This window comes from Canis lupus, chromosome 6, assembly GCF_011100685.1.
Source record: "Canis lupus familiaris isolate Mischka breed German Shepherd chromosome 6, alternate assembly UU_Cfam_GSD_1.0, whole genome shotgun sequence".
In the NCBI taxonomy this organism is placed as follows: domain Eukaryota; kingdom Metazoa; phylum Chordata; class Mammalia; order Carnivora; family Canidae; genus Canis; species Canis lupus.
The window spans coordinates 43,269,133-43,295,812 of NC_049227.1; the positions used below are offsets into that span (position 1 = coordinate 43,269,133).

Here is a 26,680-nt window from a genome sequence, read left to right on the forward strand (position 1 = left end):
TCAGGGCAGCATCACTCACAAGAGCCACAAGGTGCCAGCAGCCAAGAAGTCCGCCAACACATCAATCGATAAACCGCGGTACGCAGTACAATGAAGATTGATTGATTTTAAAGATTTTATTTATTTATTAGAGAGACAGAGAGAGAGAGAGAGGGGGGTGCAGAGACATAGGCAGAGGGAGAAGCAGGCCCCACGCAGGGAGCCCGACGCGGGACTCGATCCAGAGGCCCCAGGATCAGGCCCTGGGCTGCAGGCGGGGTTAAACCAGTGAGCGCCCCCCCCCCCCCTCCGGGCTGCCCTGAAATGTTATTTAGCCTATAAAAAGGGAATTTCTATGCCACAGTATGGGCGAGCCGCAGTACCAACGTCATGCTAAGTAAAATCAGCCAGCCACAAAAGACAAGTACCTTATGAGTCTCCTTAGGTTCCTAGTTTTGTCGAATTTGTGAGACACGAAACAACCAGGGAAGAGGGGAGGCGGGTGCTGAACAGGCGTTTAAACGGGCTGGTGGCTCAGTGTCGCCGGGGGAAGGAGCTGCGGGGACGGCTGGGGCCACACGCATGCCCTGGACGACCCCGAACTGGCTGCCTGCACACGGTTACGACGGTGAACTTCACGTCCTCTGTATTTTGACTTAAAGACCGTAACGAGCCACATGTACACGCCAGCGCACGACAGTATACACCGAATTCTGACAGACTTCTACATTTGTCGCCACTCTTGCGCACGCTTCTCATTTCCTCCTGGTGTGTATGACTCAGCAGTTCCTCCTTGGAGAGTTTCCTGAAATTGCAAGGCCAAAAACAAAACAAAATTTATTATTTCCAGACTACAGCACAATGTGTAGTCCCCCCCCCCCACCATGTAAGACCACCGGAGTCCCTCACTATACCCTGCTTAAGTAATGACTGCACAGGTCACACATTCGGATCACAAAACAAATCAACACTAAGAAAACGTGCTTCGCGCTCGTGAACATTCGGCCTCCTCGTAAGGCTTGCCGGCGGGCGGCTCAGCAGCTCCCAGCGGGACAACCCGGCCGCCGCCCGCCGCCCCTCGGCGCCCCGCCCCGCCCCTCGGCGCCCCGCCCCGCCCCTCGGCGCCCCGCCCCGCCCCTCGGCGCCCCGCCCCGCCCCTCGGCGCCCCGCCCCGCCCCTCGGCGCCCCGCCCCGCCCCTCGGCGCCCCGCCCCGCCCCGCCCCTCGGCGCCCCGCCCCGCCCCGCCCCGCCCCTCGGCCGCCGCGCGCCGGGCAGGACGCACAGCCGCCGGCCGAGCGAGTCGATGAGCACGCGCGCGACGCCCCGCGCCCGCCGAAGCGCTCGGCGGCTCCACAGCGGCTCGCCATCTTTCCCAGCCGACCGGCCGGGGGAGCGTCTTTCTTCCCGCGACGCGGAAAGGCGGGCGGTGCGGCGGTGAGTCGGCGCGGCCGGTGTCGGCGCCGCGGGCGGGCGGGGAGGCCGCGGGGGCCGGGGCCTGGGGCGACCCGCCGCCTCACCCGGGGTCGCAGCGCCGCTGCTGTCGCGTCACCCCGTTCCGAGAGCGGCCTGGGGAGCGGGACAGGCCGGCGCGGAGCGAGACCCCGACACAGGCGGACGCCGATGTTGTGGCCGTTAGTTACCCCTGAAAGCTGCTCCCAGAACTTGAGCAGACAGCGTCAGCGGCGTAGTTCAGACTTGGCCGCAGTTAATTTTTCAAGACTCCAAGTCGGACTTGAATGTAAAAAGCTGGACGGCGAGTGGGCGTGAAGAGCCGCGCGTTCTCCCTCGGTGGCGGCGGCCAGGGAAGCTGGCCCCGGGGGAGCGGCCCCCGCGCGCGAGCCCTTCTGCCCGCGGGCGCCCGACCTGCCCGCGCAGCGTCCCGGGGAACACAGACCTGACTCGGCAGTTCGTCTTTCTCAGGCAGTTGTAGTGCATCAGATATTTTTTTGCTGTGCCCATTTCCTCTTCGCAGGGACTTTGCTGGGAGATCTCAGTCCTTTGCTGGCTCTCCACCCAGTTTGTTTTCCTGATCTGTCAGACGAAGATAGCCACACTAACGTGAGTTTCTGCGAGAATCCAATGAATGTCTGTGACAGTGTTTGGCACATAGTCCTCAAACACTGCTATTGTAGATATTATAATTTTGAAATTAATGTGAAAGCTTGAAGCAGATGAGAAAGGCGATTTTAGAAAAGGAAGAACCGGAGGAGAGAGCTTAGTATTAACTGCCGAGCAGTAGAATCAGGTGCCTCCGTTAACCTGAACCAACACACGATGGTCGTTTTTCCTGAACACTTTGCTTCTTGGACTGAGATCTGCCGTCACCAGGAGCTGTTAGAAGTGCAGAATCTCAGGCCCACATCAGACGGGCTCCGTCGGAAGCGGTCTTTCACAAGATCCCCAGCAGGTTTAGACGCAGTTTTGCTGGGAGGAAGTGTGAGATCGACTGTGGGATTTCTCCCGGAGCTCCGGCCTTCGGTCAGTGACCTCGGGCCTCGCAGGAGGGCTTGCAGCTGGCGCCGCTCTTCCACCTCACCTCCTTGACTTTCTGGGTTTCTTCAGTTCCTGGTCCTGGGTAAAGCTCTGCATCTGCTGAAGGTCATTGGAGAAAGTAGCATGGCCCAGTTACATGACTTTTGCGGGTCACAGTCAAAACTCAGCTTCTTGACAGGTTTTGGATGAATCTCCCTTGGTGTAGAGTTCCCGGTAGAGCTGTCTTGCCGGGTGTTCATTCCCGCATTCCAGCTTCCTGACACAGCGACACACTCCTGGCTTCCCAGGGAACCATTCCACCGTCTTCTTGATCATTACACGGATGTGAGCTCTGTCGGCTTCTGTTTTTGCTTTAGTACCTTTCTTTCTGTCCCTTTGTTCGTTTCTGTTAATGAAGGACGGTGAAACCTTGTTGCCTTTGAAAAGCCTTTTCCGTAAGCAAGCTGCCATCTTCTCGGAGCTTCTGCTCAGTTCAGAGACTCCCTTTGTCACCTCAGTCCTTCACTACTTAGAAGTACGTTTCTCCTTGGCAACCTGTGGAAGTCATTTCACAGATAACCAACTAATTAAGCAATCCAGTGGCTTCCCTGCCCCCGGATTTTAGTTTTCTCAGCTTCCCTGAAGTATTTAATACAGTTGACTAATGCCCCTTTCACTGTAAGGCCCTATTGGTTTCTGCAAATTGCATTTTTCAGCTTGTGCTCTACTGCTTTATTAGTCTTAACTCCCTTCTCTTGTGTTTGGGTCTTCTGAAGGCTTTATTCCTTAGTTTAACTCTTCCCCCCGCCCTCCATAAAGTGTACAGGCATCCAGTATTTCTGTTTCTAGAGTGCAATGGAGATCCTTTCCCACTGTTATTATTACTTGGTATTTTGGTTTTTCATTTTTAAACATAAAAAGTTGTGGGTTTTTGTTTGTTTTTACTATTAGTAGTTGGCTTCATTTATCAGTATGCTTGACCAGTTCCTTTGCTCAACATTGTTTCTTTTATTCAGGCCTTTTTCCTTTGAGGTTAAACTTCTGTAATATGTCAAGAGTCCATGGGCTGGAGACTTTCTTAGTCTTTTTACATTGGAAGAAATCTCTATTAGTTTGCTGTGGCTGCCATGACAAATTCCACAGACTAGTACCTTAAATAACTTATTTTCTTGCAATACTGGAGGCTGGAAATCCAAGATCACAGTGGCACCCAGATTGATTTCCTTCTTTCAGCTTGTAGATGGTTACCTTCTTCCTGTGTCTTCACCTCATCTTCCCCCTGTGTCCAGATTTCTTCTTATAAGGACACCAGTCATATTGGATTAGGGCCCATGCTGATGACGTCATTTTAACTTATTACCTCTTTATGGAGATACCATCTCCAAGTATAGTCATATTCTGGGGACCTGGGGTTTAGGATTTCAACATAAGAATTTTGGAGGAATATGGTTCAGACCATACAATGTCTCAATAATCTTTCCCATTTTATTTATTTGACATACACACACACAGGACAAGCAGGGGGAGAGGGAGAAGCAGGCTTGGCAGGGAGCCTGCTGTGGGGCTCCATCCCAGGACCTGGAGATCATGGCCTGAGCTGGAGCCAGGCGCTTAAACGACTGAGCCACCCAGGCACCCCTAGTCTTTCCCATTTAAAAAAAAGCCTTTTGTAAAATATGAAATACAGAAAACTGTGTAAAATATAAATGTTCATCCTTGCAAATTATTAAAAAACATATACCTTTGTGATTACTGTCAATATCCCAGAAACCCTCCAGAGCTTTTTTTAATCATTTCATTCTTGATCTCAGAGGGAAGGATTTTAGTACTTACCATCACGTGCAGGGTTTGCCTATAGTACACTTTCTGGCAAAGTTTTCTTTTATTCTTGGTTTGCTAATTGTTTTAGTCATGAATAAGTTTATCCTGTTTCACTCCTGATACTGATTTTGGTGGCCTTCTCTTTTTCTTCTTAATCTTACTATAGGTTTATCACATTTTTTAAGTTCTTTCAAAGAACTAATTTTTGGTTTTATTTATTGCAAGTTTGTGTCCTAACTTATTGTTTTTCACACGTGTTTATTTTTGTATTGAATCCTTTCTGTGGTTCTTTTTCAGGCCTGAGGTGTTTCCTGCTATGTATGCATTGATCAGAGCCTTGCTGAAGACTCAAGGGAGTCTGGTTCCTTTTTTTTTTTTTTTTTTTTGGTATATTTTTTTTATTGGAGTTTGATTTGCTAACTTATAGTATAACACCCAGTGCTCATCTCATCAAGTGCCAAGGGGGGTCTGTTCCCATACCAGTTCTCTGACACAGACTGGATGTCCTGCAGTTCAGTTCAGACACAATATACCCAGAGTAGTGCACACCCTCACAAGTTAAGGTCACAGTCCTGTTCAAGGCTGTCTCCATGACAGACACACACCTTGGGGACCACCTTTGTGTCCTCTCTGTGAAATCCAGGCATGTCACTTTCCTGGCACATCTGTGTGTCACCAACCAGCTCCTCTGAGTCTCAGTGTGCAGAGTTTTTATTGTGGTTTCAGTATGTGGGCATGACTGGTTAAATCATTGGCCATGTGATTGAACGTCACCATTTTCCTTCCTTCCCTGAGGTTGGATGGTTGAAAGTTCCAACCCTCTAATCATGTGCCTGGTCTTTCTGATGACCATCCCCCACCCTGAAGCTACCTTGGGGCCCAGCAGAGTCACATCAGTAGCACCTCATCACAAAAGACACTGCTGTCACTCAGGAAATTTCTTGGGTCTTTGGAGGAACTGAGGTCAAAGACCAGATGTCCTTTATTATATTGCAGGGGCCCTGTGCAGATCTCTGGAGCTCTGTCTTTGCAACTTTCTCTTGTCTCGGTCCCCAAGATTCTCAGCTCTATTTCCACAGGGGCTTTCTGGGCTCCGTCTGAGTTCCCCCTTCCTGTGCGCATGGCCTGGAAACTGTTAGGAAGGCAGTAACCTGGGGCAGTGGAAGGGTTGTCTGCGTTTGGTTCCCATTTTCCAAAGACTGTTATACTTGCTTGGTGTCCAGTGTCTTGAAAACTTGCTTCATAGATTTTGTGCAGTGGTTTTGGTTGTTCAGGCAGGAAAGTACACCTGATCCCTGTTACCTCATTTTGGCCAGTAGCCTGCTACTGGGGGTAGTAGCGCTCTGGGGATCATGGGGTACGGTAGCGTTTCAGCCTTCCTGCTAGTCTTTGAGTGCTTCAAATTTTCTCCACCCTCTGGTCTTTATGGTTGCTAGATCTACTCTCTGGATGTTCTTTTCCCAAGTCTTCCTAAGGTTAGCTTCTTATCATTTTTTTTCTGCTTAAATATTATGGTTATCTTTTTTTTTTTTTTTTTTTTTTTTAAGATCTTAGTTTAGGGCAGCCCCGGTGTCTCAGTGGTTTAGCGCCGCCTTCAGTCCAGGATGTGAATTTGGAGACCCGGGATCGAGTCCCACGTCGGGCTCCTTGCATGGAGCCTGCTTCTCCCTCTGCCTCCCTCTCTCTCTCTTTCTCTCTCTCTCTCTCTCTGTGTCTCTCATGAATAAATAAATAAAATATTAAAAAAAAAGATCTTATTTTATTCATTTGTGAGAGACCCAGACACAGAGAGAGAGGCCAAGACATAGGCAGAGGGAGAAGCAGGCTCCCTGCAAGGAATCCAATGCGGGGCTCAATCCCTGATCCCAGGATTAGGACCTGAGCCGAAGGCAGATGCTCAACCACCGAGCCATCCAGGCGTCCCAAATGTTGTGGTTATGTACTGCTGTGTGACAAACCACCTCAAAGTTTAGAGGCTTTGAACAGCCATTTTATTTCTCATGATTCTGTGGGATTATGGGCCTTAACTGGACTCATCTGCATAGTTCGTTCGTTCGTTCGTTTGTTTATTTATTTATTTATTTATTTATTTATTTATTTATTTTTAAGATTTTATTTATTTACTCACGAGAGACACAGAGAGAGTGAGAGGCAGAGAAACAGGCAGAGGGAGAAGCAGGCTCCACGCAGGGAACCCGATGCGGGACTCGATCCCAGATCTCCAAGATCACACCCTGGGTGAAGGCGGCGCTAAACCTCTGGGCCACCGGGGCTGCCCAGTTCTTTTATTTCACATGATTTTGGCTGGGTTACCGTGAGATTGGACTGGGACCATGAGGATGACTCGGACTGGAACCATGAGGATGACTCATTCACATGGCTGGCCATTGATGATGTTTGCCAGCTGGGAGCTTTGCGACCCTACACATGGCCTGTCCATGTGGCTAGGCCTCACAGCATAGCAGCAGAGGTACAGTAGTAGGCATTCCAAAGTGATAAAGTAGAAACAGCTGAACCACCATAGGCCAAACCAGGCCCAGAACCAACGCAGCATCACTTCTCCACAATATTTTGGCTAAATATTGTGAAGCTTTATAAAAACCTTTGCTCATAGAAGATTGTGATGGAAACTTCATCCTGCTTTTGAAACAGGAATTGCATTCTACTCTTGAACTGGGCGAAGGCATATGACTGAGTACCTGACTGCTGTTATCTGTATTTTTAACAAAAGTTGGACCCTCTGCAAAAGGGATTTTACTAGCAACTAACATACCTAGAAAACAATGAATTGTAAATTGTAAGATCTCCCATTTATAATTCTTGGTAAACCGCTGATGTAAGCTTATCTTATACTTTTTCTTATAAAACCCCTAACTTTTCCCCTGCAGTGGGCCACAATTTGGGTTGCTCCCCAAATTGCAATTCTAAACCCTAAATAAATGCTTTTATTTCAGTTTTTCCTCTTTCTGTAGCCAACGGTGGTCACAGTCCAAAGTCAGGAGGAGGGAAAATAAACTCTGTCTCTCAATGGGGACTTGACAGAGTTCTTGGTTATCTTTAATCTCCTCAGAGACCTTCCCTACATTGCTTAATCCATCTGTGCCATTGTCCTTCATTTTTTTTCCGCAGGACATTTCACTGTCTCAAATTGTTTTGTCAACTTATTGTCCCCTCTTGTCCCCTGTTTCTGTGTACCCTCCCCTCCATGTGGCTTCTTAACAAAACCTGGCCAGGCTAATTTCCTGGTGTCCCCATCATATAAGACAGTGCCCAATATTCGGTAGGTATTTAATAAATGTTGAACAAACGAATGCTGAACTTTTCTCCAAAACCATGTTCTCATTCTGAATTTCTTTTGACGTTAATAATACCACCTTTTTGTTGTTGGTCAGCCTTGAAATCTTGGCCATGCTTGCTGTTTTCTTTCCTTACGTACATTCAGCAGCTGAGGCTTATAGAACTGAACTTTAGAATGTGATTCAGCATCCTTTTGCTATTTCAGCCTCCTTGTAGGACTCTCTGAATCCAGTACATTCTGTACACTTAGTACTGTGATTTCCCCAAATGTGACTCCCTCGCCATTCACAGCTACTGTTAGCAGTTGAGGTTGGCCATCGGCATTGTCCCACAGCCGACCTGTCATACAGCTTTCTCCCAGCCCCACCATGTCCATCCTCGAATTTACAGTTTTGAAGGTTCATGGACTCCTCAGCCACCCTCACCTTGCCCTCTTAGGCACACTTCCCTGTCTCTTGCCGATGCCCATTCTTGTGCCAGTTTCTCCCAGTCAGATGTGGTTGCTTCATCCTTTGAATCCCTGTATAGCTTTGACCATATGCATTTGCTGCTTGACATGTATTGAATGTCTCTCATGCGCCACCCACTGGGCCAGGTGTTGGGCTTGGAAAAGTGGAGGGGGCAAGATGGAGAGTCCTCAGGAAGGTGAATTCCGATTGGAATAAGATAGTACTTTCTCCTGGAAAAGTTCACATCATAGCACAGTGGTTTTCTAACCTCACTGCCAGTTGGAATCATCTGAGATGCTTTAAAAAGCCAACGGCCTGGGTCCCACCCTTAGAGATTCTGATTTGATTGATCTGGGATGTGGCCAGGAGATTGGGGGGGGGGGGGTTAGAAGCTTGCCAGGTGATTCTAATGCACAGCCAAAATCCCCAGCCACTGTGCCAACAGAAGAGACTGACCAGTGCATGGCTAATTTGATTGTGTGTTGTGCTAGAAGAATAAAGACCATGCTAGGAGCACAAAGGAGGAGTGTTTAATATAGCCTGGAGTTGCTTTTATTTTTACAAATAAAAAGACTAAAATCTCAGGACTTTCTCATCTGGGAAATCCCTTATTTGATTTTTACTCATCGTAAATATGGAACAGGCTGTCCAAAAGAACTTTCTGCAATGATGGAAATGTTCTATGTCTGCCCTGTCTAGTGTGGCAGCCACTAGACCCATGTGGGAGCACTTGAAATGCAGCTAGCATGAATGAGGAACTGAATTTTTAATTTTATTTAAAATAGCCACATGTGTTTAGTGGATACTGTATTGGGAAGTATCGAATAGAGGCGGTATTGAGTATTCAAATGATTTGACAGTGTTTCTGCAGAGCCTTAGATGAAGCAGATTATTTTCTCTGAATGGTTTGGGAGTTCAGTCACCTTGCTTGAATCTTCATACCTTTCTATTGTCCATGTGTTAAAAAAAGAATTTTGAGGGAGAGAGTGGTTAAATACCTCTTCTTTTCTAAAGCAGTTTTACTGAGAAGTGTCTCATATACTATTCCCTCATTCAGAGAGCACAATACAGTGCTTTTTGTATATTCACAGACATGTGCAGCCATCACCATAGTCAGTTTTAGATCCTTTTTCATCACCTCAAAAAGAAGCCCTGTACCATTTAACTACCAACTCTTTGTTCTGTCCCTAGCCCTGAGCACCTACTAATCTACTGTCCATCTCTAGATTTGCCTGTTCTGGACATTTCATATAAATGGGATAATTTACTATCTGGTCTTTGGCGCCTGGCATCTTTCATACAGCACAGTGCTCTCGAGGTTCATCCATGTTGTAGCATGTGTCAGTACTTCATTCCTTGTTATGGCCTAATAATCTCCCATTGTATGGGCACACCACATTTAGTTATCCATAGACATTTGAATTGTTTCTACTTTTTCCGCTCTTGTGAATAATGTGGCTGGAAACATTTGTGTACAAGCTTTTGTGTGGGTATGTGTGTTCATTCCTTGGGTATAAATCTAGGATTGGAATCCTGAATCATACAAAAGGTTCCTATTTTCTTTTTGCCTCAGCAAGAATATGTGAATACCATTTTACTGAGTATTTTTATTTCAGTTATTATTCAGAAAGAAAACATTATCTTAGTGTTAGAGGGAAATAGATAGTATTTATTACAAAACCATTTTTCTATAAATAATTATATTTCATTATGTCTATTACAAATTTTTTAGCCTTCATGCAGGATGCTGTATTCTCTGCTGCTTTGTGAATGTCTGTGGCTGATAACTGGTTATGCTCATGATGATGACTGGATTGACCCCACAGACATGCTTAACTATGATGCTGCTTCAGGAACAATGAGAAAATCTCAGGTATTAAAAAGTGCATGTGCAAGTGGGTAAGACCTTATTGGTCTGTAATGGAAATAGTCTCCTTCTGTTACTGTTTCTCACAGTTTCCAGGATCAAGAGTCATGTATCAATGACTGCAACCATGTAGAATATCTCCCTGATTCTTAGTCTGAGAAGATTTCAACTCCACCTGTTTATTTCTGTCTTAAATATGAACGTAAAGCCCATTGAGCCACAAACTTACTTGATTTTAGTTCTTGGCTAGTATGTAAACGTGAGACTCTTTTTTGGTTGTTCAACACAGATGAAAAATATAACAGTCATAAAATGATGAAGTCACATTTTAGTGTTCTTTAGGTTATTTTCACAACTGAACAATAAAATAAAATCTCTGTTTTGCTTTAGGTAAAATATGGTATAGCAGAGAAAAAGGAATTCAGTCCTGACTTGTCACATGCTGACGAATTGTCGGAATGTTATAGCAAACTTGATTCTTTAACTCATAAGGTTAGAATATTTTTAATTCCTGAATTTTATATTACTTATAGTATGTTAAATTGCTGTTTCCCGTCTTTGCTAACATTATATATGTTTCTGTGTATTGTACAATTTGTATATAATTTTTTCTTTAGTTACTCTAGCCTCGTTTTCTCTTTCATTGCTCTGGCCTTTTTTTTTTTTTTTTTTTTTTTTTTTTTTTTTTTTTTATTTATGATAGTCACACAGAGAGAGAGAGAGAGGCAGAGACACAGGCAGAGGGAGAAGCAGGCTCCATGCACTGGGAGCCCGACGTGGGACTCGATCCCGGGTCTCCAGGATCGCGCCCCGGGCCAAAGGCAGGCGCCAAACCGCTGCGCCACCCAGGGATCCCCCCCTTTTTTTTTTTTTTTAATAGTACTTTTATTTTCCTGTTATAACATTTATCTTGCTATGTTGTAATTATTTCTTTACCAGACTGAGCATTTCTTGGAACAAGAAATATGTTTAATTCATTGATTCTCTATCAGCTGTCACAGTGCTAGGTTATGATGGACTCATGACAAAGGTACCCATGAAGAAATGGGCCTGTGACCACCTGATGAACATAAGAATACTCTTATAAATAGAAGGGATTATTATAATTTAGTGTGTGGTAGCTATTCCTTCATTTATTCAATCCTTTTATATGTATGGCTGAAATAGAGTTTATAAGAAAGGAAATAAATCAAAATTATTAAGGGGTTTGAATGGATGTTGGCTGTGGAGACTCAGCTGGTGGCCCAGTGGAGGGGGCCTCAGAAGGAGACGGGTGGCAGAGGTCTAGCAATGCTGAATGCTCCAGCCGACATAGTGATGGGTGTCACAGTGATGGGTGTCGAGGAGGAAAGTGTTAGGTTTCTCAAGGTGGAATAGGCAAGTTTGGGGAGCTGAGGGAGGAGGGAAAGGGGTGGAGTGAAGGAGGGAGGTTTCCAGCTTGAGAGGCTTGGGGAGCTTGTGAACAGAGATACTGAGATCTAAATTCCAGATCTGCAAGCGCTGCTGTGGTTCTTACTGGGTGTAAATGGTCTCACCCAGGTGCTTGCCACAAGACGCTTGGATAAAATTTGCCTCAGTTTAACTACGTTTTGTAGTATCATGAGCTTGTTTGGTTGTATACTGGGAAATGCCCCGGGGTGTGATCCTGGAGTCCCAGGATTGAGTCCCGCATCGGGCTCCCTGCATGGAGCCTGCTTCTCCCTCTGCCTGTGTCTCTGCCTCTCTCTCTCTCTTTGCACCTCTCATGAATGAATAAATAAATTCTTTAAAAAAAAAAACTCAGGGCACCTGGGTGGCACAGTTGATTGAGTCCAATATTTGGTTTTGGCTCAGGTCGTGATCTCAGGGTCATGAGATTGAGCTCTGCCGTGGGCTCCATGCTCAGTATGGAGTCTGCTTGGGACTCTTCCTCTCCCTCTGCCCACCTTGAAAATAAAGAAATAAATCTTAAAAACAAAACACCCCACAGACAACATTCCCATAAAGGGGCCCCTGGGTGGCTCAATCAGCTAAGCATTCAACTCTTGGTTTCAGCTCAGGTAGTGATCTCAGCGTGGTGAGATGGAGCCCCCCATCTGGCTCCACACTAAGAGCAGACTGTGCTTGAGATTCTCCCTCGCTCTCCCTTTGCCCCTCCTGCTCATACACTCTCCCTCTCTCTCTGTCTCAAGTCAGTCAGTCTTAAAAGAATTGCTGATAGTCAGCAGAAACACTGCCAGTCAGGGCTAAGTGCTGGACTTGTATTCCTCATTTGTTGCCTACCTGCCCTTTGCAAAAGAGAGCCCACAGAAAGTAGGGAGTTCTACGTTTTCATATAGCTGATAATTGCAGGCTCCTTACCTTGATCTCGATGGGGCCACTAGGCTAGAAACTTGACCCTTACATGAAACTTTGATGCTATCTAATGTTGGATTTATTTTGTGATTACAGATTGATGAGTGTGAAAAGAGAAAGAAGGAAGACTATGAAAGTCAAAGCAATCCTGTTTTTAGGAGATACTTAAATAAGATTTTGATTGAAGCCAGAAAGCTCGGACTCGTGAGTATTGGTGTGATACTAATCAGTGTAGTGGATATTTTCATTATTTATTTCAAATGGGGAGAGGTGCTTTAAATTTGCTATTTGAACTTTACTAAACAGTTGGAAATTTAATGCATTCATAACTTGGCAAGGAAATTCCATGCTGGCCTTTGTTTTCTACTACTTGCACATGTTCTCATTCACACTGATGTAAGATCATTCTATGCTGAGAAAAAGAACAATGTGTTTTAAGTAGTTCTTCCCCTACCCCCACCAAAGCTTTTTACTGTGGCAAGGGCTACTTTATAGAATTGTATATCATGTGCGTATTGTTTATAATTAATGTTTTTCACATGTATGATCTCTGGTTTTTATGTGAGACAAATAGGTGGATAGTATTACTTTTATTTTATACATATGAAATGTGAACCACATATATATTTACTTCCAAATTGGCTTTTCTCTTGAAATATTTCTCTTTTCTATTTTTTTTCTTTTTTTTTTTTTGGCAAATTTAATTCAGCCTGAAGAAAACAAAGATGATATGCATTATGATGCTGAGATTATTCTAAAAAGACAAACCTTGTTAGAAATACAGAAGTTTCTCAGTGGAGAGGATTGGAAACCAGGAGCCTTGGATGATGCGCTAAGTGATATTTTAATTAATTTTAAATTTCATGATTTTGAAACCTGGAAGTGGCGATTTGAAGATTCTTTTGGAGTGGATCCATATAATGTGCTAATGGTAAGAAGGGACAAGGGGGGCATAAGTTACAGCTCATTTTTAGAAATGCTTTAAAAACTCAACCATAAGTACGTTAAGAACTTGTACGAAGACACTCCTGCTGAATTGACCATGCAGCAGAATGGCAGAGGTGATGTTGCATATCTGAGGCCAGTTCTTTTGTTTTTGCTGACAGTTAATCATTTTGTGGTGGGGAGGATGGCTTGGCAGTAACTCTGCTCTCCACTTCTTCCTGTTTTCCAGGTGCTTCTGTGTCTGCTCTGCATCGTGGGATTAGTAGCTACTGAGCTGTGGACGTATGTGCATTGGTACACCCAGTTGAGGCGTGTTTTATTCATCAGTTTCCTCTTCAGTTTGGGATGGAATTGGATGTATTTATATAAGGTATTAAGTAGGTAGAAGGTTTTCAGATGTTTTAATGTTACTTCATAACAGAAGACTTGGCTCTGATTGGGGCTGAAGGCAGTGACTGGAGATGCCAGGGAGAGGGGAGGACACTGGCAGCCGCTCACCTGTACCTGGTGTTTTGGTCCCTGACCAGTTTGGTGCAGGCCTAATTTTCATAACCCAATTTCTGATGGGTGGTATCTGGGCCAGCTAAATCAAAATAGAGCTAAGTAGATACATTTTTTTTTATTTTTTAAGATTTTATTTGAGAGAGAGAATGAGAGAGAACAAGTGGGGGAGGGGCAGAGGGAGAAGCAGATTCCTCGCTGAGCAGGGAGCCTGACATGGGACTCAGTCTCGGGACCCTGAGATTGTGACCTGAGCCGAAGGCAGATGCTTTACTGACTGAGCTGCCCTGGTGCCCCGGTAGATACATTTTAAAAATTTTTATGTAGGTAGTTGAGGGTATATGCTTTCATTCTTTGCCAGAAAAGATATCAAAATATTATTAAAAAAATATATTATTTTTTAAAAGATTATTTTCTGAATATGAAAATGATATGTTAATAATAATAATAATAATAATAAGGTCATAAGGTGAAATTTGATTTTTAAAAACAATTACCTATAATTTTGTCACCTAGAGATAATTGCTGTCAATATATTGAGATATTTCTTTCCAGTATTTTTTCTAAATTTTAATCCTTTCAAAATTGGGATCATGCTGAATATAGAAAGTCAAATGAAGCACCTACTGTTCCTGTCAAAATAGCATTGAAGGACAATTTTAGATCTTTCTAGCAGGGTGAGTCAAGTAGCAAAATATTTTCAATGAATTTATCGGATTAAATCATTGTAATACATCCTTAACCTTTTGCTCTAAGTTCTATAGCTTCTAGAACTAATTACTTACAAATTAAAGGAAAAAAGTTTGGTTGAATATTGCTATTTTGGCGATTTCCCCCAGGGTTTGTATATATTAAAAAAAAAAAAAAACCCAACACATTATATAGGCCATTTGTGCTGAAACCAGAGTAAAACACCATTTTATCGTGAATTATAAAAGAAAATGAGTAGTCATTTAATATATATAATTATATTTTTGGATGTGGTATGAATTATATCTGAACTAATTTTTTAAAACAATCTTTTCTAGTCAAAGATTTACCTTTCTCATCAAAATTACCTACAAAGATATAGTTCCTTATCCTTACTCGTTGCATTAATACTGTGCTTTGCCATGAGCAGAGAAGAGCTATTTTAAAAATGTATTTTTTTTTCTATTAAAAAACCATCAGCAATCTGTTATCTGGTGAAGAAGACATACTTTGAAGTCAGGTTTTTGGATATGTAGACATAACCTTCATGTTCACAGCCGCTCATAGCTCCCTTTTGGTGTTGGTCAGCTCGCGTTTGCACAGCATCAGGCTGAGGTTGCCAAGATGGAGCCATTAAACAATGTGTGTGCCGAGAAGATGGACTGGATTGGAAGCCTCTGGGGTAAGGTGTTGGTTCATCAGGCCTCATTTTGAATAGAATTTCCAAGAAGGAGAGACCGTATATTCGTAAATACAGAGAAATGATAAAATACCAGAAGGACGCTTTTCCTGACTAAGTCTTCAGTATCAGAAGAACATGCAAGAAGGGTCAGGGTTCAGTCCATGACTCCTGTGCTCATGTAATATCACAGGGAGGGAGCAGGAACCGTGTCTTTACCAGCTCTCGTATTACCGGTCTTCTCCATAGACTGTGATGGAGGTGATGCTCATCTTGTCTGTCTAGTGTTAGGAAGAGTGTCCACAATGTTACTAAAGAAGTGAGTCAGAGTTCATATGAATTAATAACCATTTTATGCTTAATATCCTTATACTGACTTATGAAATCTTATGGTGTAGCTTTACTGTACATTTTTTTTTAAAGATTTTATTTATTCATAGGGTCACAGAAAGAGAGAGAGAGAGAGAGACAGACACACAGGCAGAAGGAGAAGCAGGCACCATCCAGAGAGCCCGATGTGGGACTCGATCCAGGGTCTCCAGGATCACACCCTGGGCTGCAGGCGGTGCTAAACCACTGTGCCACCGGGGCTGCCCTGTACATTTTTTTTTTTAAGAGGAAAGTTCTTTAACTTTTTTTTCCCTCACAGACTGTATAACATTCTCACTACTGTTGACTGCCTTTGGTTCTGTATATTTAGCAACAGGAATGGTTTAGTGCTCAGAGGCACTTTATAAACCCAAGTCCATAACTGACACAGATAGAATCTCCGCAGATTGTACAAAACAGGGTATCCAAAGTAATGTTTCTTTAAAAATTATGGGAACTAACCCAACCCAGTCTTGCTTCCTGGCTACAGGGGAAAACTGACTGCCTCCTCTAGCTCAGGCTAGTATGTAATGTACATAAGCCTGATTTAGAAAAATTGGGAATAGGGGCAGCCTGGGTGGCTCAGCAGTTTAGCGCTGCCTTCAGCCCAGGGCGTGATCTTGGAGACCCGGGATCGAGTCCCGCATGAGGCTCCCTGCATGGAGCCTGCTTCTCCTTCTGCCTGTATCTCTGCCCCTCTCTCTCTCTCTCTCTCTCATGAATAAATAATACTAAAAAACAAAAAACAAAAAAAAAAGAAAAGAAAAATTGGGAATAATGTTCTTTATTTTGCAAAATAAGAACTGACTTTTTAAATTGAAATTTTATTGAGATGATCCTAGATGCACAGGTATTTGTAAGAAGTAAAACAGATGGGTGTACCCTTCCCCATTTTCCCCAGTAGAAGTGTCTTACCTGACTATAGCAATCACAGCCAGAATATTGACTTTCGTGTAATTCAGCAATCTCGCTCAGATTTCTGTGGTTTTACTTGGCTTCATTTGTAGGTGATAAGGAACAGTTTTTAAATATTTACCTTTTAGAAATTTTCATAAAATAAAATGTTTTAGCCACATAAGACTTGTCTAATTTGAAGAAATTTTTAAAATATTTTGGACACAAGGTGAAAAATTTTTAAATCAGTGTTACAGGGGAAGCTATTTGTACAGCATTTAAATTTGGTTGGTGGCAGGGACAGGGACAAAACCAAAATTGTCTTATTTGGGAATGAAATGTGACTTTTTTTTTAATGACTCAGTGTTTTGTCTGTTTCTTTAAATAGAATTGTTTAGAAGTTCATGGACCTATAAGGATGACCCATGCCAAAAATATTATGAGCTCTTACTAGTCAACCCTATTTGGTTGGTCCCACCAACAAAGGTAATAGAATACATTTTGTAAAAGTTGCTTCTACAAAGTCTGTGAAAAATCTCTTCTATCTATTAAAAGTTGTTAGTGTTTTTTACAATCATTTTGCTAATAATAAACTCTTGTAGAAAATATACTTCTGTTGCACAGTGATTTTCACATTAAAAGCATTTTAATTTATGAACATAATTTTGATCCCAGTGCATGGTGAATTTTGGCTCATTCTGTGTGCTCCATCCTTTGAGGGAAAAATTAAGTTGCTGTGATCTTTTGTTTTAGGCACTGGCAGTTACATTCACCAACTTTGTCACGGAGCCATTGAAACACATCGGGAAAGGAGCTGGTGAATTTATTAGAGAGTTCATGAAGGAGCTCCCAGTATTCCTTCACATTCCAGTGCTCATCATCATGGCGTTAGCTGTCCTGGTTAGTATAGAGCACTGTTGACTGTCAACAGGACTTGTAGAAAAAATGCAATTATAGAACTTAGACTTTTCTGCTGTTGTAAATCAGGCTAAATTATGCTTATTGGTATGAAAAGATGATTTTTAAGTGATACAGATTTTTTTTTTTAAATTTTTATTTATTTATGATAGTCACACACAGAGAGAGACAGAGAGAGAGAGGCAGAGGCAGAGACATAGGCAGAGGGAGAAGCAGGCTCCATGCACCAGGAGCCCGATGTGGGATCCGATCCCGGGTCTCCAGGATCGCGCCCTGGGCCAAAGGCAGGCGCTAAACCGCTGCGCCACCCAGGGATCCCTACAGATTTATTTATACTTACATATATATATTCCTTTAAGTGAGGACATGATTCTCATTTGACTGTAGATGTCATGGCAGTGACTTAGAATAATAACATCTTTTTAAATTTGTTCTTTAACTTGGTGAATTAATATACATGAAGGCAGTTGTTTAGTCCTCTTTGAGAAAGGGGGCCTTCTTATCTCAGACTGAGTTTTTGCCTCACCGAGAAGGGAAGAGCATTGGTGTTCCCATGGAATCCGGTCAGGATGTGGAAGAAGGTAGGTTACTGAGAAGCAGTGGGGGGGATCCAGGAACAGGCATTTATTAAGAAGAAACATTATTCATCATTCTTCTGTGGTCTCTTTGGCTTTTTTATTGTTGAGTTTTGGCCTCTACCTTAAGAGAGCAATTGTCACATAAAATGAAATGTAAAAACCCAGATGTGCCTGGGAAAGGCCAGGTTTGTATTTGTAAAGAAATGAACCTATTTAAGGTTTATGACTTTAAATATTTTCAGTGTTTACTTTCTCTGATGGGTATGAATAGACCCAACATAAGAGCAATTATCAGACAATTAGTACCTTCCAGTTTAAATTATTAAAAAGAATTGTGTTCCCTGAGGATACAAAATTTACTACATCTTATTCACTTTGAAATTATTCCTGTTTTGGTTTTGTGTTTTGGCTTGTGATTACAGGACTCCGGTTTAGGGGTATGGTTTTGTTAGGTGACATTAATTGTATAGTAGTGCAGATTTTCCTGGACTTCGGATGGGATTACATCCTGATAAACCCACTGTAAGTTGAAAATATCATAAGTCAAAAATAGACTTGCTGCACGTAGCCTTCAGGAATCGCAGCCTGGCCCAGTCCGCCTTAAACATGCACAGAACACTCCTGTTAGCCTGCACTTGGGCAGAATCATCTAACACAAAGCCTGTTTATAACAAGGGCCAGACATCTCACAGTTCATTGAACGTTGTACTGAAAGGGAGCAGCAGAATGGTTGTGTGGGTACGGAGTGGTTTTGAAGGTAGGGGTGCTCCACCCTCGTGTCTGCATGGCCAACTGGGGGCTGCCCCTGCCCAGCATCACCAGAGGGGATCGTACCCGAGGTTGTTAGTCCAGGAAAAGATCCAAATCCTAAATTTGAAGTAGTTTCTTCTGAATGCACTGCCACTTTCCTGAGCACTATGAAGCCGAACAGTTCTAGGTCAAACCATCCTCAGTGGGGGATGATGGTTGTCTCTGAAACTGAAATTATAAACAAAAACCCATCATCTCTTATTGCTTCATGTGCCTAAGAAAAGGACTTTTACTACTATTGTCTTCAAATGGTTTCTTCAGCACAGTGATTTTCAAACTTGTTTTTAGGACCCTTTTGCATTTTTTTTTAAAGATTTTATTTCTTTATGAGACAGAGAGGGAGGGGCAGAGACACAGGCAGAGGGAGAAGCAGGCTCCATGCAGGGAGCCCGACGTGGGACTCGATCCCGGGTCTCCAGGATCCCGCCCTGGGCTGAAGGCAGGCACTAAACCGCTGAGCCACCCAGGGATCCCCCCTCTTTTGCATTCTTAATTACTGCAGACCACAAAAACAAAAAAGCTGAAGACAAAAAGAGCTCTTGTTACGGGGGTTTTATTTTTGATACTTACCATATTAAGTACACAAGGACACCATCCATGAGCCGTCAGAGTGTGGAAGTCATTCTAGCCCCAGGAGACCTCCCCAAACGCTCAGAGGGGAAGAGTAAAAAAAGACTAAGGTCTTTGAAATATGAAAAGTTTGACCTCACAGAGTTCCTGAAATGGTCTCTGGGATCACCCCCAAGGACCCCTAGACCACGCTTTGAGAACTGCTGCCTATTTTTCTCATGAAACGGGACTCAAAGGCCATTGAACTTAGCTGTCACTAGAGTCAAGTTTGTATTTATTTGTAGAAAAGTTACCCACATGAGAATGTTTATGGAATCGATGTGCAACTCTAATGTTTAGCATTTACCTCAGGTGGGTGTGAAAATAGCTGATGAGCAGTTCACAATTAGTACCTTCTAATTCGAGTTTCTAGGTTTTAGCCAAACTGCCCTTGTTACAATTCAGTCAAAATGTTCAGCTGATTAAAATGTCTACTTAACACTTAATCTAAAAAGAGGTCTCTAATGAATCAATAGTGAAACAGGTTTGTGTGTCCAAATGCCATAAGTCAAGTTAGGTAATTTTGTTAGCACCTTGGATGATTTCATTGTGAGTCAGCAATTTAAATACTCAGGACTATGTATTTCTTTTCCTTCTAGAGTTTCTGCTATGGTGCTGGAAAATCAGTTAATATGCTGAGACATTTAGGTGGTCCTGAGAGAGAACCACCCCGGGCACTTGGGCCAGGTGATAGAGGACGGCTGAACGAAGTTGATTATAGACCCCATGGTGGAGCAGGTGATGCAGATTTCTATTATAGAGGCCAGATCAGCCCCATTGAGCAAGGCCCTTATGACAGAACATATGAGGGTAGAAGAGATGTTTTGAGAGAGAATGATGTTGACTTGAGACCTAAGACTGGCAACAAGAGCCCCGAAGTGCTCCGGCCATGTGATGTACCATACGCAGAGGCGAGGGAGCATCCCAAGATGGTACCCGGTGTAAGTCAGCAACTGTTTATTTTGCTGTCCCTTCATGCTAGGCTAAGTGCTTCCTGAGAGCGTCTGGCTAGGCATTTCTTCTTTTACTTTCCATGGTTAATTATGTCAATATATAATTGTTTACTTTCTCTTTTCTGGTCAAATTTCAGCCCTCTCAGAAGAAATAAAACGAGATTTAATTTTTATGTTATATACTATTTAACAGAACAGGTGGTAATTCATAGAAATTTTATAGGAAACCAAGTGTGACTGAAATTTTTGCCTTTGAAGAGCTCAGAGAAAAGTCCTCACTGAAGGCCTGGAACCCCGAGGAACCTGCAGGAGAGCCCTAAAGGCTCAGCTGGATGGAAGAGGGGTCAGGAGGGGTCATAATACCCCGCTTTCCCAAATCTTTGGTATCATTGGCTAGACGTTTTATTTTTATTTTTTTTTTAGATTTTGAGAGAGTGAATGAGAGAGAGCACGCGAGAGCATGAGCAGGGGGAGGAGCAGAGGGAGAGGGAGAAGCAGACTCCCTGCTGAGCAGGAGCCCAACGTGGGTCTTGATCCCCCACCACTCCAGGATCGTGACAGGAGCCCAAGGCAGACGCTTAACCAACTGAGTCACCCAGGCGCCCTTAGACCCTTACTTTCTACCTGCAGGATTGGCCATTTAAAGAGACATTTACATTTCTGTTTGAGAGAGAAATTTACATTGTCATTTGCAAAGTTTAAGTTGCACCTGTAAACCTTTGAGAAATAGTTATGAGCACAGTAGAATCTAGAAAATCAGAATCCTTCCCATGGAGTTTCTTATAAGAATAAACATACCCATATACATCTAGAAAATTTTCAGGTGTTCCTTTCAGCTTTACTGGTTAACGGTAATGCACCGCTCATCACGGATCCTCCAGGGATTTCCCGGCGCACTTGAAGGGAAAGCTCGTGATCTCAGTGGCCTGGGGCCTGGAATGTCCCACAGTGGCCCTCCGTTAGCACGTGGCTCTTCTCCTCCTACGCTCACTCTCCTTTAGCCGCAAGGGCCTCCTTGCTGTTCTGTGAACTTAGAACCTTTTTACTTGCTGTGCCCTGTGTATTCGTGTGGTGCGTTTCTTCAGGCCTTTACTGCGGTACCACCTTTCTACCCTAATTTAAGCAGCAGTCCAACCCCAGCTTGGTATTTTGTTAATTTGTTGCTTGGCTCCCCAAGCTAACTGGAAGTTCGAGTGAGGGCAAGGATTTTTGTCGGTTTTGTTCCTGCTGTATCCCCAGTACCTGGGACTTAATACAGACTCAGTAAATTTTGTCGAATGAATTATTCTCACCAGGCAAGAGGAGTTAGCAGTCCTGGTCACCAGTCCTCTTGGCCTTCCTCAAGCTGGGTGACCAGACCACCTGGCATATCCTAGGTGCCCCACTCCTCCGCACACAGCTCTGTGAGGCTTAATAACATTTACATAATTATAGCACCACACCGGAGCTGGGATTTGAGAGTTTGGTACAGATTTGCATAGGAACTTGTTAAATGCATTTGATTTGATTATTGAATCTTCATATTATGTTAAACAACTAAAATGTAATTCTCTGCAGCATAAATTACCTGTTTTGGATACAAAGCCCAAAGGAATGGAGGGAATCCAGGCAGAAAGCACACCCTCAGAAAGCAGTACTGAAAGCAGCCAGTGTGTGAGGCGGGGCTCTGGCGCAGACGCCTCAGAGAAGGTGGAAGGTTCTCCGGCAGAGAAAGAGGCCCAGCTCAGGACTGATGCCAGAAGCAGCCCAGAGGCAGGCAGCGCGTGCAGCCCAGCCAGCTGTGGAAAGGATCCGGATGGCGGCCCACATGCCTAGAGGAGCACAGACTTCGACCGCAGCTTGGAGGTCATCTTTGGGTTTTGTAAAGTATACTCTTCACAACTACCGCTCTTCTCCAGATGTCCTTTTACTCCACAGGTGCTGACTTACATACCGATATTTTTACTGACCATCAGAACTACCTAATACATACCTCAGTTTGACTTTATCTTTTGTCTAATTTCACTTTCATACTGATACCTCCTGTGAAGTTTGAGGTGTTAATTTTGCAGCAGGACCTTATAAATGAACATATGGCAAGCATCTCACTAGTTTCAAATAATTAAAGAGGATAGTTTGGATCAGGGGACATTGAAAACTGAGTTTTATGGTTCACAGGCATATATAGGAACCAACTAGCCAACGTGGGTATTTCCTAGTGAAAGTCCTATAATACCTACTTCAGTTAATGATTTTTTGTGCATTGGATTCGCTGTTTCCAAAAGTGGTGGGGAAGGCCACTAGTCGGCTTCACCGTCTTGGTACGCTTCAGTGTCTTGATGCAGTCTTGGAGTCCGCCCCCATCATCGTGGCCTCGGCCTTCCGAATCTGCCTCCATCGCTCAAGTCTTCCAGTGGCGACTGGGCCTGCTTCCTTAAGCCCCCTTTCTTTCTTTTCCCTCAGCTAAGACAGAACTGAAGATTACCAGAATTTAGTTACCACAGCTGGTTAATAAGTAGGTAATCTTGGTTTTCCGTAGCCAGACTAAGAATAGCTTTACTCCTTCCCTGCCAAATGCATACTTTACACATTGGTCGAGTACATTATTTTTGCTAAACAGCAGAGTCTCTGTACATCCCTGGTGAAGTTTAAAAAGATGCCATTGTCAATGAAGATTTTAAAAAATCACCCCAGCAAGAGGATGTAAAACTTCACGTTCATATTATTTTCTAGTTTAATACTGCAAACACTTTAGTAACTCGTCAGAAAGGTAGTTTTTTCCAGCAAATGCAATAGGATTTTATATAAAAGTTTACATCACAGTAGATATGTAACAAATGAACTACTGCAAGGCTGCCTGCAGTTGGGAGTGGATTTATGAATAGCCGTGCTTATTAAGTCCTCCCTGAGGGCCAGACCGACTCACACCAACCTGATGGGTAAATATGTGCCCAGGGTGGTAGCTGTCCTCTGAGCTGACTGGATTCTGAAGAGCAGTGACTGTCTCAGGTGACAGCCTGGAGCTGTGAGAGTGGAGTTAATGCTGTTTGAACTCGACTGCTTTTTATCCGAGAATGAATCTGTAAAAAATTAAGTAAAATCTCTTTGTCTTCTTTTATTACAGATAACCGTTGGGGGATGCAGTCCACTTTGAGAGCTAGCAGGGCAACACACTGCTGCTGTTGACAGCAATTTAGGGAAGACACTAAAGCAGACTGAGCAGATCAAGGCCAGTTCATAACTCGAATAGAATTGTTTATTGTCCAGCCCATATTTATTATTAAAATCAAGGATTTTAGCAGCAGGCTTTTTGGAAAATCACAATAGGTTAGACAGCTTTTTAAAAGCAGTTCTTAAAAAAAATAAAAAATAAAAAAAAAAATAAAAGCAGTTCTTAAATGGAATAGATAATGTGGAATGTTTACAGGGTCTAAGAACCGTATACACAAAATAAACACTTATTTTTACATTATTATGGTTCGTGTGCTGTCTTTGCTCATTGAATATGCTTCTAAGAAAAAGCCCCCATGAAATGAGGGTTTTTAAAAGGATGCTATCTAGGACGTTATGTCCTATATATAATCCCTAAAGCATCACATGATCCAGGTGTTCACTGAGTACTTTTGACAAAATCTGATCTTAGAACCAAGAATAATCTCTTTCTTCCTGAGCCTTTAATGTGATTCCAGACAGAGTAACTATTTTTGTGAACCTGGCCATTTGGAGAAGTGGTTCTCACTGCCCACCAAGTCCCTGAAGGATTTTTAGAAAGAACAGAGCCCCAGAGCCCATCCCAGCTATGCAGTCAGAAGCAACCAATGGTGAATGAGTTGCCAACTTGTTCTGGGGTGTGAGCATCTGCGTTCCAGAAGTCTCCCTGAGACTAAGGCCCTGCCTGCTGTGTCCCATCCCTGCTGTCATCTTTTGCTAAGCTTACTTTATGTCACGTCCTAGTTTACGCTTGTAAACTACTTCAGTGCCTGGGAGGAGGGGAAGGCTTAATGATGACTGAGGACAACCTCCATCTTCCATAATTAAATTTTGAGTTTTCATCTGTTTTCTATTTTCATGGCCTACGTTCTTGATACAACTACATGAGTTTTGAGGTTGTGGTGTTTTTTTGACATTAGGTCTTAAAAAATTTAACAGCAGTATTTTGATATAGTTCTAAGCCACACACACTTTAAAAATAAAGGGCCCAAAACATGCTAGAAGTTTATTTAAGAGTTGTTATAAATGGCTCTCATCTAGTAACATTGAAAATACGACTTTCTTAGCAGAAAAAAAAGATCTAGATTTTTAATAAGATTTTTTTTTTTTTACACATTGGGCAAGTATGTTACTTTCACTAAATAGCATAATTTCTCACTACCTTCATAGTTCAGTATTAAAAACGCCCTTGTCCATTAAGATTTTAAAGAATTAGCATGAGGATTAAACTCTAGATTCATTTACCTTCCTACTTTTCAAGCGCTAGGTAAACGAATCTAACAAGTTGCCAAAAAACACAATCCTGAGCCTTAACCACAAAAGTTGATGAAGCACCTTTGATCAGACCCCTCCACCCCGAAACAAGTCTGTGTCCAGAGGAATGTTAATACACTATTAAAGATTAAATATTTACATCATTCTAGAGCATGTTAAGCTGTATTACAGTGCTATAATTTCTCCATTTAAGGAAACATAAATTGAATTTCTTTGCTGTGTTCTGAAAGGAAGATCGTTTTTAAAGAACTAGTGGTTTGCTTATTTTTTCCCCGTATTTTTAAATTCCAACAATGCTTTACTTTGCAAAAGGTCCTTCAGTCCAAATTCAGTGTCTCGGTTTTGATCTCTTTGTAAAAGAACTCTCTGTTCATCCATTCTTTTCGCCTGAGAACGTAAAATCAAGCTAAAAAAGTCCTCATCTGGTACTGTTGGTCCCTTTGTAGTGGCAGGTGGTGGAGCACATCTTTGATCATCTAATCTGGACCCCTGAAAAGAGATTAAAACACAAATTCTGTGTTCATGTTTGTCAACCCAATAAAAACTTTTTTCACCTCATCTCCGAAATGTAATCTTTAGACCTGAAACCTAATAAATCTTTTCCAGGACTTTTATAATCAGAATATAGCAAGTATTATGGAGAAGTAGAACTTCACGGCTTTGGTAAAAAAAAATACAAACACTTAACAGTGTACAGTCTGGTGGAGTAGCTCCAGAGCGGGAATCCACTAGCTGACCTTCGAGTGCCCACTCCTGCTGGGCGCTGTGCACTGACAGGCCTTGGCATTTAACGCCACAGCCCTGTGACCCTCACAGGCAGCTGCTCACTGGCCTCTGTGTGAGCAACCCCCTGCCGCCACACACACACACACACACACACACACACACACACACACACACACGGCTCGTGCTTCATTTCTCCTTTCATGGTGAGTTCATTTCATCGTCCTCCAATTTGTCCAACTTGGGCGCTTGGGGCCCTAGACCACTTCCGGTCTTCATTCTTTACCTCTGCCTTCTCTGTAAGTTCCCATGGTCCCAGGCCGAACTTGGTCGTTTTCAATAATTGCACTGCCTTTACAATCATGATTTCAAACATCTCATGGTGACCACCACCTCCAATTTTCCAGTTCAGGCTAGAGAGTAATCCCCTAGGAAAATCTTTTTTTTAAATTGTGGTAAAGTCTAACACCATTTTTAAGTGTACAGTTCAGTGTTAAGCACATTCATCCTGCTGGGTGGTCATCACCATCCACATCCAGAACATGTTCATCTTGTAAAACTACAACCATAAACCTACTGAACAGTAGCTCCCATTCTCCCCTCTCCAGCCCCTGGCAACCATCATTCCACTTTGTATGACTCCGACTACTCTACCTCCTGTGAGTGGAACTGTACAGTATTTGTCCCCCTGTGACTGCCTACTTCTCAGCATAACGTCTTCAGGGTTCACCCGTGTTGTGGCTTTTGTCAGAATTCACCTCATTTTTAAGGCTGAAAAATACTCCATTTGGTATGTGGGCCACATTTTGTCCATCTGCAAGTGGGCACCTGGTTGCCTCTACCTTTTGGCTATTTGTGAATAATGCTGCTTGTACATGGGTGTACAAATATCTGTTCATATCCGGGATTTCAACTGTTTTGGGTATATACCCAGACACGAGGTTGTTAGATCAGATGGTACTTCTATTCTTGAGGAACCACATACTGTTTTTCATAGCAACTCCACCATTTTCTGTTCTCACCTACAGTGCAGGACAGTTCCAGTTCCACATCCTCACCAATGTGCTTGTTTTGTCGTTAATGGTAGCTTCCTAATGGGTGTGAGGTAGTATTTCATTGTAGTTTTGATTCCCATTTCTCTAATTTGTGATGTTGTGCATCCCTTCTTGTGATTATTGGTCATTTGTACATCTTCTTTGGAGAAATGTCTGTTTGGATTCTTTGGTGGTGGTGGGGAGAGAGGGGGAGAGGCACAGAGAGAACCTTAAGCAGGCTCCACACCAACACAGAGCCCAACCAGGGCTCAATCTCATGACCCTGAGGATCAT

General features: G+C 43.2%; 2 protein-coding genes across 11 annotated transcripts in view; one reads left to right on the top strand and one right to left on the bottom strand.

Moving 5' to 3' along the window:
- The first annotated feature begins 1,256 nt into the window (after positions 1-1,256).
- On the top strand, positions 1,257-23,571 carry CLCC1 (chloride channel CLIC like 1). Of its 6 annotated transcripts, XM_038541118.1 has the most exons (13): positions 1,275-1,413; positions 1,952-2,037; positions 9,751-9,891; positions 10,276-10,377; positions 12,316-12,423; positions 12,929-13,150; positions 13,394-13,534; positions 14,944-15,037; positions 16,686-16,783; positions 17,051-17,197; positions 19,812-20,153; positions 21,723-22,010; positions 23,269-23,571. In XM_038541118.1, exons 3-12 carry the CDS (start codon positions 9,763-9,765, stop codon positions 21,978-21,980), a joined length of 1,641 nt encoding a protein of 546 aa, XP_038397046.1. In that variant the 5' UTR covers positions 1,275-1,413; positions 1,952-2,037; positions 9,751-9,762; the 3' UTR covers positions 21,981-22,010; positions 23,269-23,571. The 6 variants fall into 6 exon arrangements, 5 of the variants coding, with proteins under 5 accessions (XP_038397049.1, XP_038397046.1, XP_038397047.1 ...); XM_038541121.1 differs by lacking the exon at positions 1,952-2,037 and having other exon boundaries at positions 1,257-1,413; XM_038541119.1 differs by lacking the exon at positions 1,275-1,413 and having other exon boundaries at positions 1,570-2,037.
- GPSM2 (G protein signaling modulator 2) overlaps positions 22,100-26,680 on the bottom strand; it is a 51,127-nt gene continuing 46,546 nt past the window's right edge. For 3 of the 5 annotated variants that reach the window (XM_038541112.1, XM_038541114.1, XM_038541113.1), the window contains 2 exons: positions 24,932-25,118; positions 22,100-23,224 (listed from right to left, as the gene is read on the bottom strand). In XM_038541112.1, the coding sequence (XP_038397040.1) occupies positions 23,067-23,224; positions 24,932-25,118 (345 nt within the window). In that variant the 3' untranslated portion in view covers positions 22,100-23,066. Of the gene's footprint in view, positions 23,225-23,386; positions 25,119-26,680 lie in introns of those variants that run through there. The other 2 variants (XM_038541116.1, XM_038541115.1) reach the window with 2 other exon arrangements.

What these genes read in the sequence shown, in the direction of transcription:
- CLCC1 (XM_038541117.1), top strand. Translation starts at nt 2,254, where the DNA reads ATGGTCGTTTTTCCTGAACACTTTGCTTCTTGGACTGAGATCTGCCGT. An exon ending in ATCCATATAATGTGCTAATG is followed by an intron (nt 13,151 to 13,393) that starts GTAAGAAGGGAC and finishes CCTGTTTTCCAG; the next exon opens with GTGCTTCTGTGTCTGCTCTG. An exon ending in TCATGGCGTTAGCTGTCCTG is followed by an intron (nt 17,198 to 19,811) that starts GTTAGTATAGAG and finishes TTTTCCTTCTAG; the next exon opens with AGTTTCTGCTATGGTGCTGG.